Genomic DNA, 13935 nt, shown 5'->3' on the forward strand with positions numbered 1-13935 from the left:
GGATCAATACCCTTAACATTTCACCCCACTGCTTTCCAAAATGTAACTGTCTGCCCTATAGGGGTGACACATGAGTGAAGAGGCCTCTTTTCTGTTCACACTTAAAGTCTTAGGGGAGAAGAGAACCAACAGTAATTTATTAGAGCCTATTATACGACAAGCACTTTACATTCGTTGTGTCCTATTTAAGTCCTCCTTAAGGGGTAGATAATATTACCATCCTCCATTTTATAGATAACCTGAGTTTTAAAAACAGACGAAGTAACTTGCCCACATTGCCTGTTAAGTGACAGAGCTGAAACCCTGCCTGCCTGATGCAAAGGTCTATGCTATGTATGGGCTTCAGTGGTCCATCCATTGGGCAGAGATCAACCGAGGTTATCAGGAATACAAATTTGAGAAATTGGTAGTTTCAGGTATGTAGATAACAGCTTTCCTTCATATTTTATATGGATATCAAATTTACTTTTTAAATAGATAAAGCTTAGAAACTCTGAAGAAGCAAGGAAGATATTACAAGCAAAAGACACATGCAGGCATGCGTATAGATGGCTATTGTTTCAAGTTCCTGAAGAAACGCAGTAGCAATGACATTCCCATCACGTGTATCTTGTTTAAAAAACAAACACATAAAATTCAGAGATCAAGACAGAATTGAATATATTTAAAGGCAAACTTATAGGAGAGTTGAGAATAAATGAATCCCCTTAAACACAGCCTGGGAAAGTTTTATCACCTTCAAATGAGGAGACTTTCTTTGGCCTCCGTTTTCTCATGGGGAAATAACCCATGAATCAGGAGGACATTCCCACACTACAGAGAAGGAGAAGAGAGGAGTAAGTCAAACACCATTCTCCATGAGCACATGAAAACAATCGGGCCACTGAAGACAAAAATTTTTAACAGACATTGAAAACTTCATTCTGAAAAGTCACATCAGCTAGATTTTTGAGAGGACAAATGATCATGAAGAAATTCAGCCACTCCCTAAAGATGTAATTTCTAAGAGTACATATATAGAGATATTCCAAGTGTGAAGCACAGAGATAAATCTTTAAGATTATCAAGGATCAAGTCCTACTGAAGAGACTTTTGTTCTTGTTGTTTTTTAAATTAGAAAGCAAACTCCCTCTTCTGATTTTTTTCAGTAAGCCTAAGGGATAGTTTGAGAAAATACCAACCTTTTTCTTTGAAATTCCAAGGTTCACACAATCCTGGCAGCTCTCAGGATCTTGTTGCGGATCTGAACAGAGTCACAAACTAAAAGAATAGGTCGGGAAATGTTAGAACTACCTGAGGCTGTGGCGGAAAGCCTGTCAACAGGATGCTAAACTTCCTTTCACTGAGTCCCTGTACATTTAGTTAACCAATCACTAAAATACTCAGAGAGAAATCCATGAATTTGCAAAAAATCATGGATTTGAAAAAAAGATGAAATTTTTTCTCTGATCCATTACTATTAGAGATAAATCTCATCTCCTCCTATAACATTAAAATAAATGTCTTCTGGCCCAAGATTAAAAGCAAACCGAAACCTTATACTGAAAGAACAACTCCGATTATAAGTTAAAAATCTACAAAATTTTAAAACGTAGTTTGAGCAAACTCTGTATCTAACCAAACTACGTAACCACAAGACAAACCTAAGTCAAGGCTGACCTGATATCCTGCCTCTATCTGGAAATGAAGTATTCCGAGACTTTAAATGAATGTCTTTGTTATCAGAGGAATTGAACTGGAAAAAGAAGCTTTTTGATGAAGGGTTTCTCAATAAAAACTTATTCCTTGCAGAGAAAATAATTTACCAAGTTCAAACAAATGCACTTCAACAAAGTAAGGCAAAATTATCCTTAAATAATCAAATACTTCCCACTGTACAGAGCATTCATAAGGCATCTTATTCAAAGTCTCTAATTCCCTTTAAAAGCAAGAGGACCCGTGAACCTCACTGAGAGAGGCAGTCTATAGAAACAGGATATAACCTCAAAAGAACACATTGAAGACGATGATTAGAGAAAACATTGTTTTAAACGAGGACTCAAAACCCCTCCTGTTTTTGCACTCTACTCCCCAAAACCCACCTAGAATATATCACCAATGTATCCCAGAGTAAAAGTACTGAAGATCTACTTGGAATCTATGAAAATATTTAGAGATATGTGCTTGGTGCTGGAAGCTTTAGAGAGTTTGGAATTGGGTTGGTACACAAAGAAGAGACTTAATTTTCATTATACTGTCACGGATAGTCCACAAATCTCTAGTGAAAGATTATGGAGTTCTGAAATATACACTTCTGTGGTATAAATGTGCGGCCCCATAGACATATTTTAACAGTATAGGCATGGTGATTGAGTTAATAAAATTTCAAGTAGTATATCAATTCCATTTTCAAATTAATAAAATAATGTAAAAATATATAAAGTTAATTTGGGTCCAGAAGTAACCCTCTGAGACTGAGCTTTAGGGTAAAGAAGTTGAAAACTATCCTATTGCCACAGATAGTAAAAAAAAAAAAAAAAAAAAAAAAAAGAAAGAACAATAATAATATATCATTAAAACTGTAGGTCATTTTCACTGTGCCTGATGATATACCACATGGAAGGACAGATTTTAGAAATGAAAGGTGACCTTACACAATCATCTACTCCAATCCACCTTCACAGTTAAGAAACCACAACCAGGGGAGGTTTGGAAACTCACCCAAGGGTACGTGACTTGGAGAGGCAAATCTCAGATCTCCTTATGTGAATACAGTGTTCTTTCCACTATACCCAAGCTGATCTGATGAGTGAACAGGAAACAGTGGCTTCCCTGTGGAGCACCATCAATGCGGCCCCTTGGGCACACAGGGTGGAGGAAGACTTCTCAAACTGATGCGTGCAGGGCTCTATCCATAGAGAAGCCTAACGGGCTGCTCAATGGCTGAATTTCTACACCTATTTCAAGGCTACTCTGCTTATATCTGCTTCAGATATATACGATTTCCTGTGGGGAGGTGGGCGGGGCTGATCAGCTGCTATAAAATAATGCAAGAGCAATCTGCGGCTGAAAGAAAATGGAAAACCACTGAGGCTTTTAGTTTGATGGTTCAATTAGCGAATGCTGTTTAGAAAGGGCTTTCACCAGTTGGATGCCACTGCTGGCCTCATAAAAGCACAGCCTACAAATTCGGTGTTTTGAAAAGCAACGTCATTTCCCCACCACACCTGACGTTTGGCTCTGTCTTTTTGAGAGACTGGCACACATATAAAATTGGCATTCATGAAACTTGATCAGAAAGACTTCAAAAAGTAACCTCATTTTTTTGCCCCCCAGATTCCTTCCTCATATTTCTCTAAACACCTTTTTGAGGTACACTGTTATGTATTTGCCAACTCATCATCTGCCCATTCCTTCCACGTGGGAGGTACCTAGTAAATACGTATAGAGCATATTCTTATACACAGAACATGCAAAAGACGCACAAAGGCGGTGGTCTGGGAGACAGACCTTCAGACTTTCCTTCATTCTGTGACTACTTTTACGATACTACCCTCTTCTGTGACTCACTAATTCTATTAAAACTTGGGGTAAAGTTAAAAAGCATTAAGACAAGAAATACCAATTCTCTTTTTCTCTGGTGCAATGATCTCAGCTGCTATGCAGGAACACGTGCATTTAAAGCATGACAGCCAGTCCAGGATAATTATTCACGAACGCAATGATCATTGCTTAATACAACCGTAAAATGGAGAATTAAACTGCTCCGTCATCCCCAAGTTGTGCAAAGGGCAGTTTTGGTTAGATCTTTCCAAGAGATCTGTTTTAAGGAAAGATACTGTCAAGGCAGGTTTTCAGGCAATGCCTTGACAAAGCAGTGGGCGTGTTCTTGGCATCTGTCACACTGTTAGTGGGAAACACTCTGAAACCACAACCCCAAAGCTGCCAGGTAGTAAGCAAGGGGCTGATGGGCAGAACCAGCCCCACTGGCTGGAGACCAATGGCAGAGGTCCTTCAGACTTTAAAATATGAGTAAGAACATTTATATTCACCTGAGATTGCAAGCAGCATTTTCCTCCTGGCACCGAAAGTTGTAATTCCCAGCTCCTTCAGATCCTGATCCGTGAGAGTGAGGAATGTCTGAAGATCGATCTGTGGGTGAACAAGTAATCTATAATCAATATATTAAGTATTTTTCTTCTTCAGCATAAATGCTACTCATTGCTACACTTAATTTTATTTATTAATTACGCTCTGCCTACTTTCAAAAAAGAATGGTGGGCACAATACAAACCTAAGGGACAAGAGTTAAGTAAGAAAGGTGGTAAAATGAAAGTGATGATTCTAGCAGAAGACTGAATCTAAGCCAGTGGTTTACTGCAATTGAGATATAAACTTAGGCATCCTAAGGTCTTAGCATCCTGGCAGCCAGGGCAAAAAGGGAAACAGAAATTGCACAGTTCTGTGATCTGATGAAAGGAATAATACATACGTGTCCAGAAGAGAGAAAATTAGTTTTAGATTCTGACTTGGTTAAGTATATCTCCATAAAAAGAGACTGAATAATAACATAAAAGGGTGTCTTCCATTGTGTTCTACATAAAAATGATAGCAGAATTCACAGTCTACCTCAGACCCATGACTCACTTCGCTTAACCCAGCAGACTATCTCTGAAAGTGGCATACATGAAGTATTTCTAGCAACAGCAAATGTACTTCCTGGCAACAATGTGTGGAGGGAAGTAGCCCAAGAATCCCACCGCTCCTTGTGAAGCCTGTGTGGAGGGACAGAAAGGCAATGGGCTCTGAAGCCAGAGAGACTTGGGTTCAGGTTCTGACTCTGCCATAACTAGTTGTGGGCACTGAGAGTTGACAATCCTATACCTCACAGGGTTGTTTGGGGCCTTAAATATGATCTTAGATATAATGCAATGTGCTCACCAAAGGGGTAAAATAGTTGGCAGCTATAGTTAGTAATAATGTATACAGACATATCATCTGTGCAAGTTGCTAAATAAATCTTCATCCTGGTTACAATATATTAAATCGCACAAGGTCACTTAATGGGGGATTCTTGTTAAGTCATATCTGTATATGAGAAAATATCCTACATAAAGAGAATAGTACCAAATTTCAACACACCTGAAAACAGTAAAATATAGTTTTAATTCAAATTATATAGAAATTAATTTGAAATTTTGTTTTGATTTTGAAGGTTACATCCAGATCTTGAAAAACCTTTTCATTTACCATTTATCACAAATCTAGAGAGATGTTTTTTAAGAAATTCTGTCCAATGGAGACTATTTCAGGGATCCTCAAACTCTTTTTAAAGGGCCAGAGAATAACTATTTTAGGGTTAGTGGGCATACTGTCTCTGTTGCAACTACTCAACGCTGCTGGTTTAGCTTGAAAGCAACCACAGGCAATATGAGGTAATTGAGTTAGTGTGGCTGTGTTCCAATGAAACTTTATTTACAAAATTAGGCAGCAGGTCTCCAGGCTGCAGTTCACTGACCCCTGCTCCAGTTAATATTAGACGAAGCCAGTCTGACCTTATATTATCATGTTTTCTTCCTAGAAAGAAATACTAGATAAGAAATACCCATAATAAATTTCTATGCTTCTTCAAATAGGAAATAGAAATTTAAAACAAATGCAGAATATCACTGAATAACATCTAGTCACTTACTTCTAAAACCTTCTGTGCACGAGCAAGTTAAAATACCTCAGCCCTGAGCTTCTCAATCAGCCACCTGCATCTAACCAGGAAGCCTAATAAATAAATGCAGTTTTTTAATGCGCTGATGTTGAACATGTTAATCAACTTAGAAAATCCTTGGTTAAATGAACACTAATTTAGGTTTAGGGAAAAGAAAACAAAATCATTGTCCTAAAGTCCAAAATACACACGACAACATTTTTCTTGGTGTTAAAGAACAAAAAAAGGTCAGCAATTAAACTTAAGTTATGGGCACTACATTAGTTTTATGATATTAAGTGCCTAATAAAAATCTTAGATTATTTACTGACTGATGCATGCCAGGGAATTACTGGCATGTAATCTAACATGAAATGAAGCAAACTAGCATGAAACTTGGACCATGTCAGGATTTGAAAAACAGATACATTTAGAGAACTATTCGAAGTTTCTGTTGCCTTGAGTTAGCTGTGCCCTGGTACTATGACAACACAATTGGAAAGAACCACACTTAGGGGCTCTTTTCTTTATGCCAGTGCGTCACGGCCACGGCTGATCAGTCTGGCCAAAATCCATGGTAGGGATGTTTCAGAAGACATCTTAGTTCTGCCTCAGTTCAGGCAAAACCCAAACAGTAAATTAATGAATAAGTTAACATGTATGAAAGCGCATTATCTTCTGTGAGAGCTTCAGTAACATGATTAGGATGGTGTCACAAACAACGATAGTTACTTATTTCAGACGCTGTTATTTACTTTTAAGTGCCACAAATAAAGATAAGAACAGATGAAAGAGTAAAATCTGATTAAATAGAGTTGTTGCTGACCTTAGGGAATTTGTGAATCAAAAGTTCCTATAAATCAAGACATTCATTAGGTCTTTTAGCTAAAACTGGTGAAGGTGTTTTTGCAAACACAGTTTCCTACATTTCTGCGATCCTGTGTTTACAAGTTGCACTAAATAAGAAATAAGATGGCGACAATTTTCTTGGCAGCAAAAATAAGCTATGAGACTTGAATAAATGCTCAGTGGAAACACAGTCATAGGTAAATGAGTGATTTCATTCTAGAAGTCATCATACACACAACCAAAACAAAGATGCCTGGGAAGATAAATAAATAACTACCGACCTCTTGTTGCTGGAAGACATCTGTGTATTTGCCCAGGCCCAGTTTGCTGAAGAGCTCAGGGAGGTCAGAGCCTTTGAAAGAGCTATTCAGGTTACAGCCATTGCTTCCTGTCAGCGAGGAAATGCAGTCCATGTAGTTGCTACTGCTGAGATAGTGTTCCGCTGAAAGGCAGAGGAAAGACAGGCCTGAAGTGAAAATGCCCAGAGAGAGCATGGTTTAATTAAAAGTTTTAATCACTCAAATAGTTCGGATTCAGTGTTTTGGGCTGAATAGACCAGTAGCTGCAGAAATGCAGCAGTCCTTTACTGAAACACTGGCTTTTCATTAAGGAAATGCTGGTTACGGCTTTCAGGGAGGCTCTCGCCATTTAAAAGGTTACACTTGGGAGGGAGCAATTCGGCAACAGGGCCTCCGTAGTTAATAACCATTAAGCATATTCTCCCTGAGCATTCAGGAACATTGGCTCTTCACAACTGATCTGATGTGAATTAAACGAGGAAGTGGAAGCAGGATCCCTAGGACACAAAGGTAAGGAAAGTTACAGGCTCCTTTTAGATGCAGGCTGGCCCTCTGTATCCACACTTGTGCTTTCCTGTGGTCAAAGAAATACTATGATATTATCACATATAAATCTCACTTCCCTCAAACATAATGGAGCAGTGAGTTCACGAAATAGAGTGCTTCCAAAATTAGGAGTAACATATGAATGAAAAGAATGATGCTGGAGTTCCTGGATTTAACTTACAACAAAAACAACTCCATCTCTTAAGGGAAATTCTAAGACAGCCATGCTGAGCTTTGCCTTGGCTCTGCTACTGATCTGGTGGGTGAAGATCCCTCCACGTTGTCTGTGGTTCTCAGACCCAAGGACATGCACAGCTGGGTGACAGACTAGCGAGCCACACCAAGTACTTGAGCAAATATTCAAACACTCTTCAGGAGCTGCTTTGGAGAATCTAGCAGAGCTCTGCAGCCATTCCTACCGCCCTGACCAACAACTGACTCTCACCCTGTGGAAATTCTATCCTGTTACTAAAGATGTGGCTTCGGGGGATTCCCAGGTTGATGAGGGCAGAGGACACTCACTTAGGTATCAGATCCATCTAATCTCCTCTGGGATCAGAGCATTCAGAAAATCTAAGAATTTTGTTCTGCATGGCACTGGGTGCCACTAATCACTTTCTCTGGTTGCTTTCATCTCCCAATTGAGAAATCCTATGTATGTTTCAAGTGGAAGGAATTTCTTGATAAGGTTTCTCTTTCTTTTAAAAACAGATATTTTATCTCTTGTAGGAAGAATGTGTAGGGAAGAGGACCCAGGACCGAGCCCTGATGTGCTGAGTCCTGGAACACTCCACCAATTGAAGGTAAGGCCCCAAGGTCACCAACAAAGAGTGAGGAGGAATGGCCAGTGAGGTACTGGTTCGAGGGTGACACAAAGCAGAGCAGGATGAGCACACTGGGGTGACCACTGGACTTGACAACATGGAGGTTACCGTCAGGCTGACCTCAGAACTTACTGTCCGAGTGATAAATTTACTTTCTTTGAGGGGGGAAAAAAAAAAAGGGAGTTACTGAGGAATTACAGTGGAACAACTGGTGAAACAGGGATACCCAGAGAAAACCTAGACACTGGTGACCTTGACAAGGGTGTCAAGAAAACTTGTCTAAAACTTTGTTGTTCAGTACACTAGCCATTGGCAACATGTGGCTATCGAGCACCTAAAATGTGCTAGTGCAGATTAAAAATGTCTTCTAAGTGTAAAATACCACACACCATATTTTAAAGACTTAGTACAAAAAAAAAAGACAATGTAAAATATCTTTACATTGATTACATGTTTAAATGATAATAATTTACATATGTTAAGCAAACAGATCAGCAAAAAGTGAAAAAAATATTTTAAAATATTCTCAGTGATAAATATTTATTATGGTACACAACTTTTTTTTACATTTCTTTTCATCTTAACTACTTATAGTATCTATATTCTCTTTTAAACTCCCGAGGCTCTTAAAACATCGGACAAAAGCCAAGGAACAGTGCTTTTTTAATCAATCTTTTTAAATTAATGAATCCCCTATCTTAACCCTAATCCTGAATTTCAATGCAGCTGAGTCACACAGTTAATTTTAATCATCCAGGATTCAGTGCAGGGAAAGGGGATAAAGACAGAAGAAGAGAGACACAAAGCTAATTGATGCTGGAATATAAAACGGAGATCATTTCCACCCCAAGCTGTGCACCTGGCACCAGCCTGCCTCTCAGCTCCACTGTCCTGTCAGCGGTAGAGGACCCAGCCCAGGATCCACGGGAACACTCCAGGCTGCTATTGACCGTGCACTTGGCAATGAAAGAGTTGACCATATGCTTTCTTGTTTAGACTTGGCCGACACCATGACCGGTCTTTTCGAATCTGAGACTTGACAACTCGGCCCACTTGGCTGATGGTAATAATGGGCCGTTACTGTTGACTAGGCTCGTCCAGATCGCCTTTATTCTCCACATACTCCAGGGTACGTGTTTCAGGGTTCCAAATTCATCAAAAACCCCGCAATAAGGCATTAGGGGAATATCCTGCGATTACTGTGTCAGTTCTTGTCTGTTTACCCATTTATACAGACATGTGGGTGCTGTTACAGACACAACCACTGGACTCATGCTGTGTCTTAATCATATTTGTTCAAAGCCTACGCTTTAAACGTTTCTTTTCCTGATAATTTCATTTAGCTACATCTTGCCAATTTGAAAAATCTTGCTCTTCACCTTTGGTAGCCAAAGGTGGCTGGGCAGACTTTCTTCTATTGTCTAAGATACTAATTTGATCACATTCTGCTCAACTCCTTTACATCCCTGCCTTTTCCTCCTCATTCTGATGTTTGTGTGTGCATGACTCACTCGTTTATTCATTCCACAAACATTTACCGAGCACCTACTAGGTGTCAGACGCTGTTAGACATTTGAGAAGAAATAATAAATTAAGAAAGAAGGCACAGCCTCCTGTCAGTGGGATTGTAAATTGATGAAGACACTATGGGAAACAGTATGGCGATTCCTCAAAAAATTAAAAATAGAATTGCCATATCCAGCACTTTCACTTCTATTTACCCAAAGAAAACAAAAACACTAATTCAAAAGGATATATACACCCTATGTCCACTGCAGCATTATTTGCAATAGTCAAGATATGAATGCAACCTAAGTGTCCATCAACAGATGAACGGATAAAGAAAAGGTGGTGTGTGTGTAAATATATATATATATATATATATTTACACACACACACAATGGAATATTACTCAGTCATAAAAGAAAATGAAATCTTGCCGTGTGCGGCAACATGGAGGGATCTAGAGGGTATTTTGGTAAGTGAAATAAGTCAGAAAGAGAAAGGCAAATGCTGTATGATCTCACTCATATGTGGAATCCAAAAACAAAACGAAGTGAAAACAGACTCACAGATACAGAGAACAAATGGGTGGTTGCCAGAGGGGAAGTGGGGGTGGGAGTGAGATGAAGGGGATTAAGAGATACAAACCTCCTTAGTTATAAAATAAATAAGCTACAGGAGTGTAACACACAGTGTAAGGAATATGGTCAATACTGTAATAACTGTACAGAAACAAACGGTTACTAGACTTATCGTGGCGATCATTTCATAATGCCTGCAAATGTAAAATCACTAGGTAGTACACCTGAAACTAACATAATATTCTACACCAATTGTATTTCAATTAAGAAAAAAGAAAGAAGGCACAGCCTAAAAGAATGCTCGGCACATGGGCACTAAATAAGCGTTTACTGAATGAATGTAGTCCCTGACTTGTGGAGCTCAAATTCTACAGGAAGAGATAGTTATGTAAGTAAGTAACTGTACTTCAGTACGACAAATGCTAAAATGAAAGCATATACAAAATGCAGTGAAAGCAGGAACCATGTGCCCTGCTTCACTGGAAAAAAACAGGGAAGGCTTCTCAGAAGAGGTGACCTGTGAGTAATCCAAAACACTTGAAGGCCTGGAGTCCAGAATTTATACTCGAACATTACCCTAAACCAACTAAGCAAATTCCAAGCTGATTACATCTAAAAGTATGACGAAAAGTCAAAGCTCACTTGATTTGTTCTGTTTACGCTTGGGGCTGCCAATAGAAGCTGCAAATTCACTATGACTTGAGGGTCCTATTCCATTTCGGTCTCTCCAGTTATCGGATTCGCTTCCACTTCCCAGGTGTTCACGACTGTTGGACCTCGAGAGGGACATTGATGAACCCTGAAAGCAATCAAAGCCAGATAAGGAAATGTTTAATAAGGTAGGTTTCCCGGGGTGGGAGAAGAAAAGAATACACATTAGACCACTTATCGTTTATTTCGATTGCTGGCCAATGCAGTTACCCACGAATGCTGATTCTCAAGAAGAGGCTATGGGACCTGTCTATAGTCTTTGTCTTCCAGCTACCAAGGACACTTGGAAATACACACAGTGAAGTGTTCTTCCTTCGTTATGAGGGAGTTGATAATGAGGGTGCCCAGAGGAGTTCTGAGAGCCCCCAGTATAAAGATTCATTCCTGTAAGATTTAGAGGATTCGTATTTTGGGGAACAAGGCAAATCCTCCATCTGGTATAGCAGAGATTCTCTGCCTTGTATCACACAGGACGAGTCGGGAAGTGGTGCGGCTACACCCAATGCTTTGACAGGAATCGAGCTCCCAGGCTCACGGAGTGGAAGGGTGGAGAGGAATCTGGCATTTGTCCCGTGTTACTCTCATTCAACTAAGTACATGATCTCTCCAACAAATTACAAGTACCTGGAAATTGTAACTTTTTTAACTCCCCCAAATCAAAATAAAAATAGTAATTTAAAAGATCTCACGGTTTGCACTGAACTTGCATTTATTCATTCTTTATTCATTTATTTAATCACTGTATTACAGGTACCATACTTTGTACTATATCTACAGTATTAAAGTCAAGATTCTCTGATTCTAAAAGTTTTACGTTTACTGGGTAATTCCAAGAGAATCCTTTACTATTCAGGTCACTAAACTCACTTAATTCAATCCCGCAGCAGCATAACCACAGCTGACCATGCGGGGCTGTAATGCTTCTTTCTTCAGAGCATTCTAATACCACTCTCGAGGCTTTCTACCTACCTCACTGTAGCCATTGTAGGATCTTCCTCCCCTTTTCTACTCCAGATGTCAGATTACCCAGGGACTCGGTCCTCGCATTCCTATCATCTCGCTCTACACTTTCTCCTTAAGTAATCAGTCATCGCAACCTCTGTCAAGGCTTAACAACAGCCATGACTCAAATTTTTACCCCTGGGTTTGAATTCCCTACTGAAATTTAGCACCACAGAGTTGCCAATCTGACACCTCCATTTTACCGTCTCATAGGTATTTTAAACTTAGAGTGCTTGAAATCCTATTGCTGATGACCATCTCCCCAGCTACACCCAAACCTACCCCTCTCCCAGAATTCCTAAATCTCAGCGATGACCATTCATCCAGTAGCTCAAGCCAAACTTCTAAGAGTCATATTCGTTCCTCCTCCCCTCACTACATCCAATCTATCAGTTTCATCAATGTCATATCTAAACACACCCCAAATCTACCTACTTTTCTCCATCCCCACGAATGTCACCAATAGTCTCCTTAATGGACATTTTGATTCTATCTTGCCTCCCACCCCAATAATCCATTTTCCATGAAGCAACTAGGTGGTTGTTTTAAATGCAAATTAGAACAATATCACGCCTCTCATAAGGTCTTACCATGCTTTTCCAATACTTCACCACGGGCTGAGATGCCCCATAACTGAGTCTCTGCCTCTCTCTCCAGCCTCATCTTCAGTGCTCCACCACCTGTCCACCTTCTGCTCCAAGAACTTACCAGTCTGTTCTGACTTCAAAATGATAATGCCAGCTGTTTCCCTGGCCTAACACTCTTTTCCTAGATCTTCACAAGGCTGGCCCTTTCTTGCCATCTAGGTCTTACCTTAAACATCATCTGCTCATTAAAGCCGGCTAAGACTACCCAATATAAAGCAGCCTCTGTTTCACATTTATCAGGGACTTTTATTACTTAATGCCTTCTTGTTAACTTGTTACATATTTCTCTCCACCCACCAAAGAGAAAGCTCTGTCCATGAAAGGAAGAATCTATATTCAAGCATTGTATCTCTAGTGTCTAGAATTGTGTCTGGAACACAGAAGGTCCTTAATAATAAATATTTGCAGAATACTGGATCTCACAGATACCTTTTCCTACATCTATGGGATCCCCTTTGCTAAATTGTGGGAAGGGGCATAGGGAAAGGAAGGCTCCTAAGACCAAATAAATGGTCTTTGTCAATTAAAACCATCTTTAACATTATACTTCAACCAGATAAATCCCATGCAGCAAGGGAAATAAGAACATGCTCAAAATTGGTAATTACCAGAAGGATTAATGAGATTATTATGTAGTATTTCTATATATTTTAAAACTTCCATATCTAAACTCTCTTTGAGTACCAAAAAACCACTCATCTGAGATCTAAGCTGATTTAATTCACACAGCTATATCAGGCCCGGCTAAACGATGTTTTCTGAAAACATTAAGTAAAACATAATCTTTTGATATGTACTACTTTGTTATCTACTAACTAGAGTATCACAAAGAGCAGCTCACCTCCACTCTTAGATCTGTAAGACTTAAAATAACCAGACAACCTCATTACTCTTAGTGCTGAGGAAATTAAAAACCATTCTTTGATTCCCAGTGCAGGTTTTATCTGCTCCAGAGAATATGTAACCATTCCAAATGCCTTTAAGAGATGACTAGCAAAAAGAAAAGGAAAATCCCAAACCTTTTGTAGTTCTGTTGATGTGACAAAAATATGGCAGGTCAAGTAGCCTTTGTTTGACTTTTTGCTGTCCCAGTATATCATCAAGTGGATAGGGTCATACTTTTGAGTCTTGAAGAAAACAAAAATAAGCCTCAAGCTACCTACTTCTTCTCTAAAGGAGATCTTTGGAAAAGGCTAATTTCTCAAAAATGCCTTAAAACTGGAAACAACTGCTCAAACCTGGTTTCTCAGAAATCTGAACAACATGTTCAAAGCCTTGGTTTCTTGCCTTAAA

At 39.3% G+C, this 13935-nt stretch overlaps 1 protein-coding gene and 1 long non-coding RNA gene across 5 annotated transcripts in view; one reads left to right on the top strand and one right to left on the bottom strand.

Annotated features, from left to right (window-relative positions):
• Window positions 1-13935, top strand: part of LOC136793558 (uncharacterized) — a 443749-nt gene that overhangs the window by 424025 nt on the left and 5789 nt on the right. The window contains exons 4-6 of the long non-coding RNA XR_010838974.1: window positions 8104-8177; window positions 9195-9327; window positions 11040-11121. This is a non-coding gene — a long non-coding RNA (uncharacterized lncRNA). The remainder of the gene's footprint in view (window positions 1-8103; window positions 8178-9194; window positions 9328-11039; window positions 11122-13935) is intronic.
• BICC1 (BicC family RNA binding protein 1) overlaps window positions 1-13935 on the bottom strand; it is a 310208-nt gene that overhangs the window by 4562 nt on the left and 291711 nt on the right. For 2 of the 4 annotated variants that reach the window (XM_067025611.1, XM_067025612.1), the window contains exons 18-21: window positions 10925-11081; window positions 6811-6971; window positions 4032-4131; window positions 1182-1260 (exon numbers count right to left, since the gene is read on the bottom strand). In XM_067025611.1, the coding sequence (XP_066881712.1) occupies window positions 1205-1260; window positions 4032-4131; window positions 6811-6971; window positions 10925-11081 (474 nt within the window). In that variant the 3' untranslated portion in view covers window positions 1182-1204. The remainder of the gene's footprint in view (window positions 1-1181; window positions 1261-4031; window positions 4132-6810; window positions 6972-10924; window positions 11082-13935) is intronic. The other 2 variants (XM_059055026.2, XM_067025610.1) reach the window with 1 other exon arrangement.

Source organism: Kogia breviceps, chromosome 2, assembly GCF_026419965.1.
Source record: "Kogia breviceps isolate mKogBre1 chromosome 2, mKogBre1 haplotype 1, whole genome shotgun sequence".
In the NCBI taxonomy this organism is placed as follows: Eukaryota; Metazoa; Chordata; class Mammalia; order Artiodactyla; family Physeteridae; genus Kogia; species Kogia breviceps.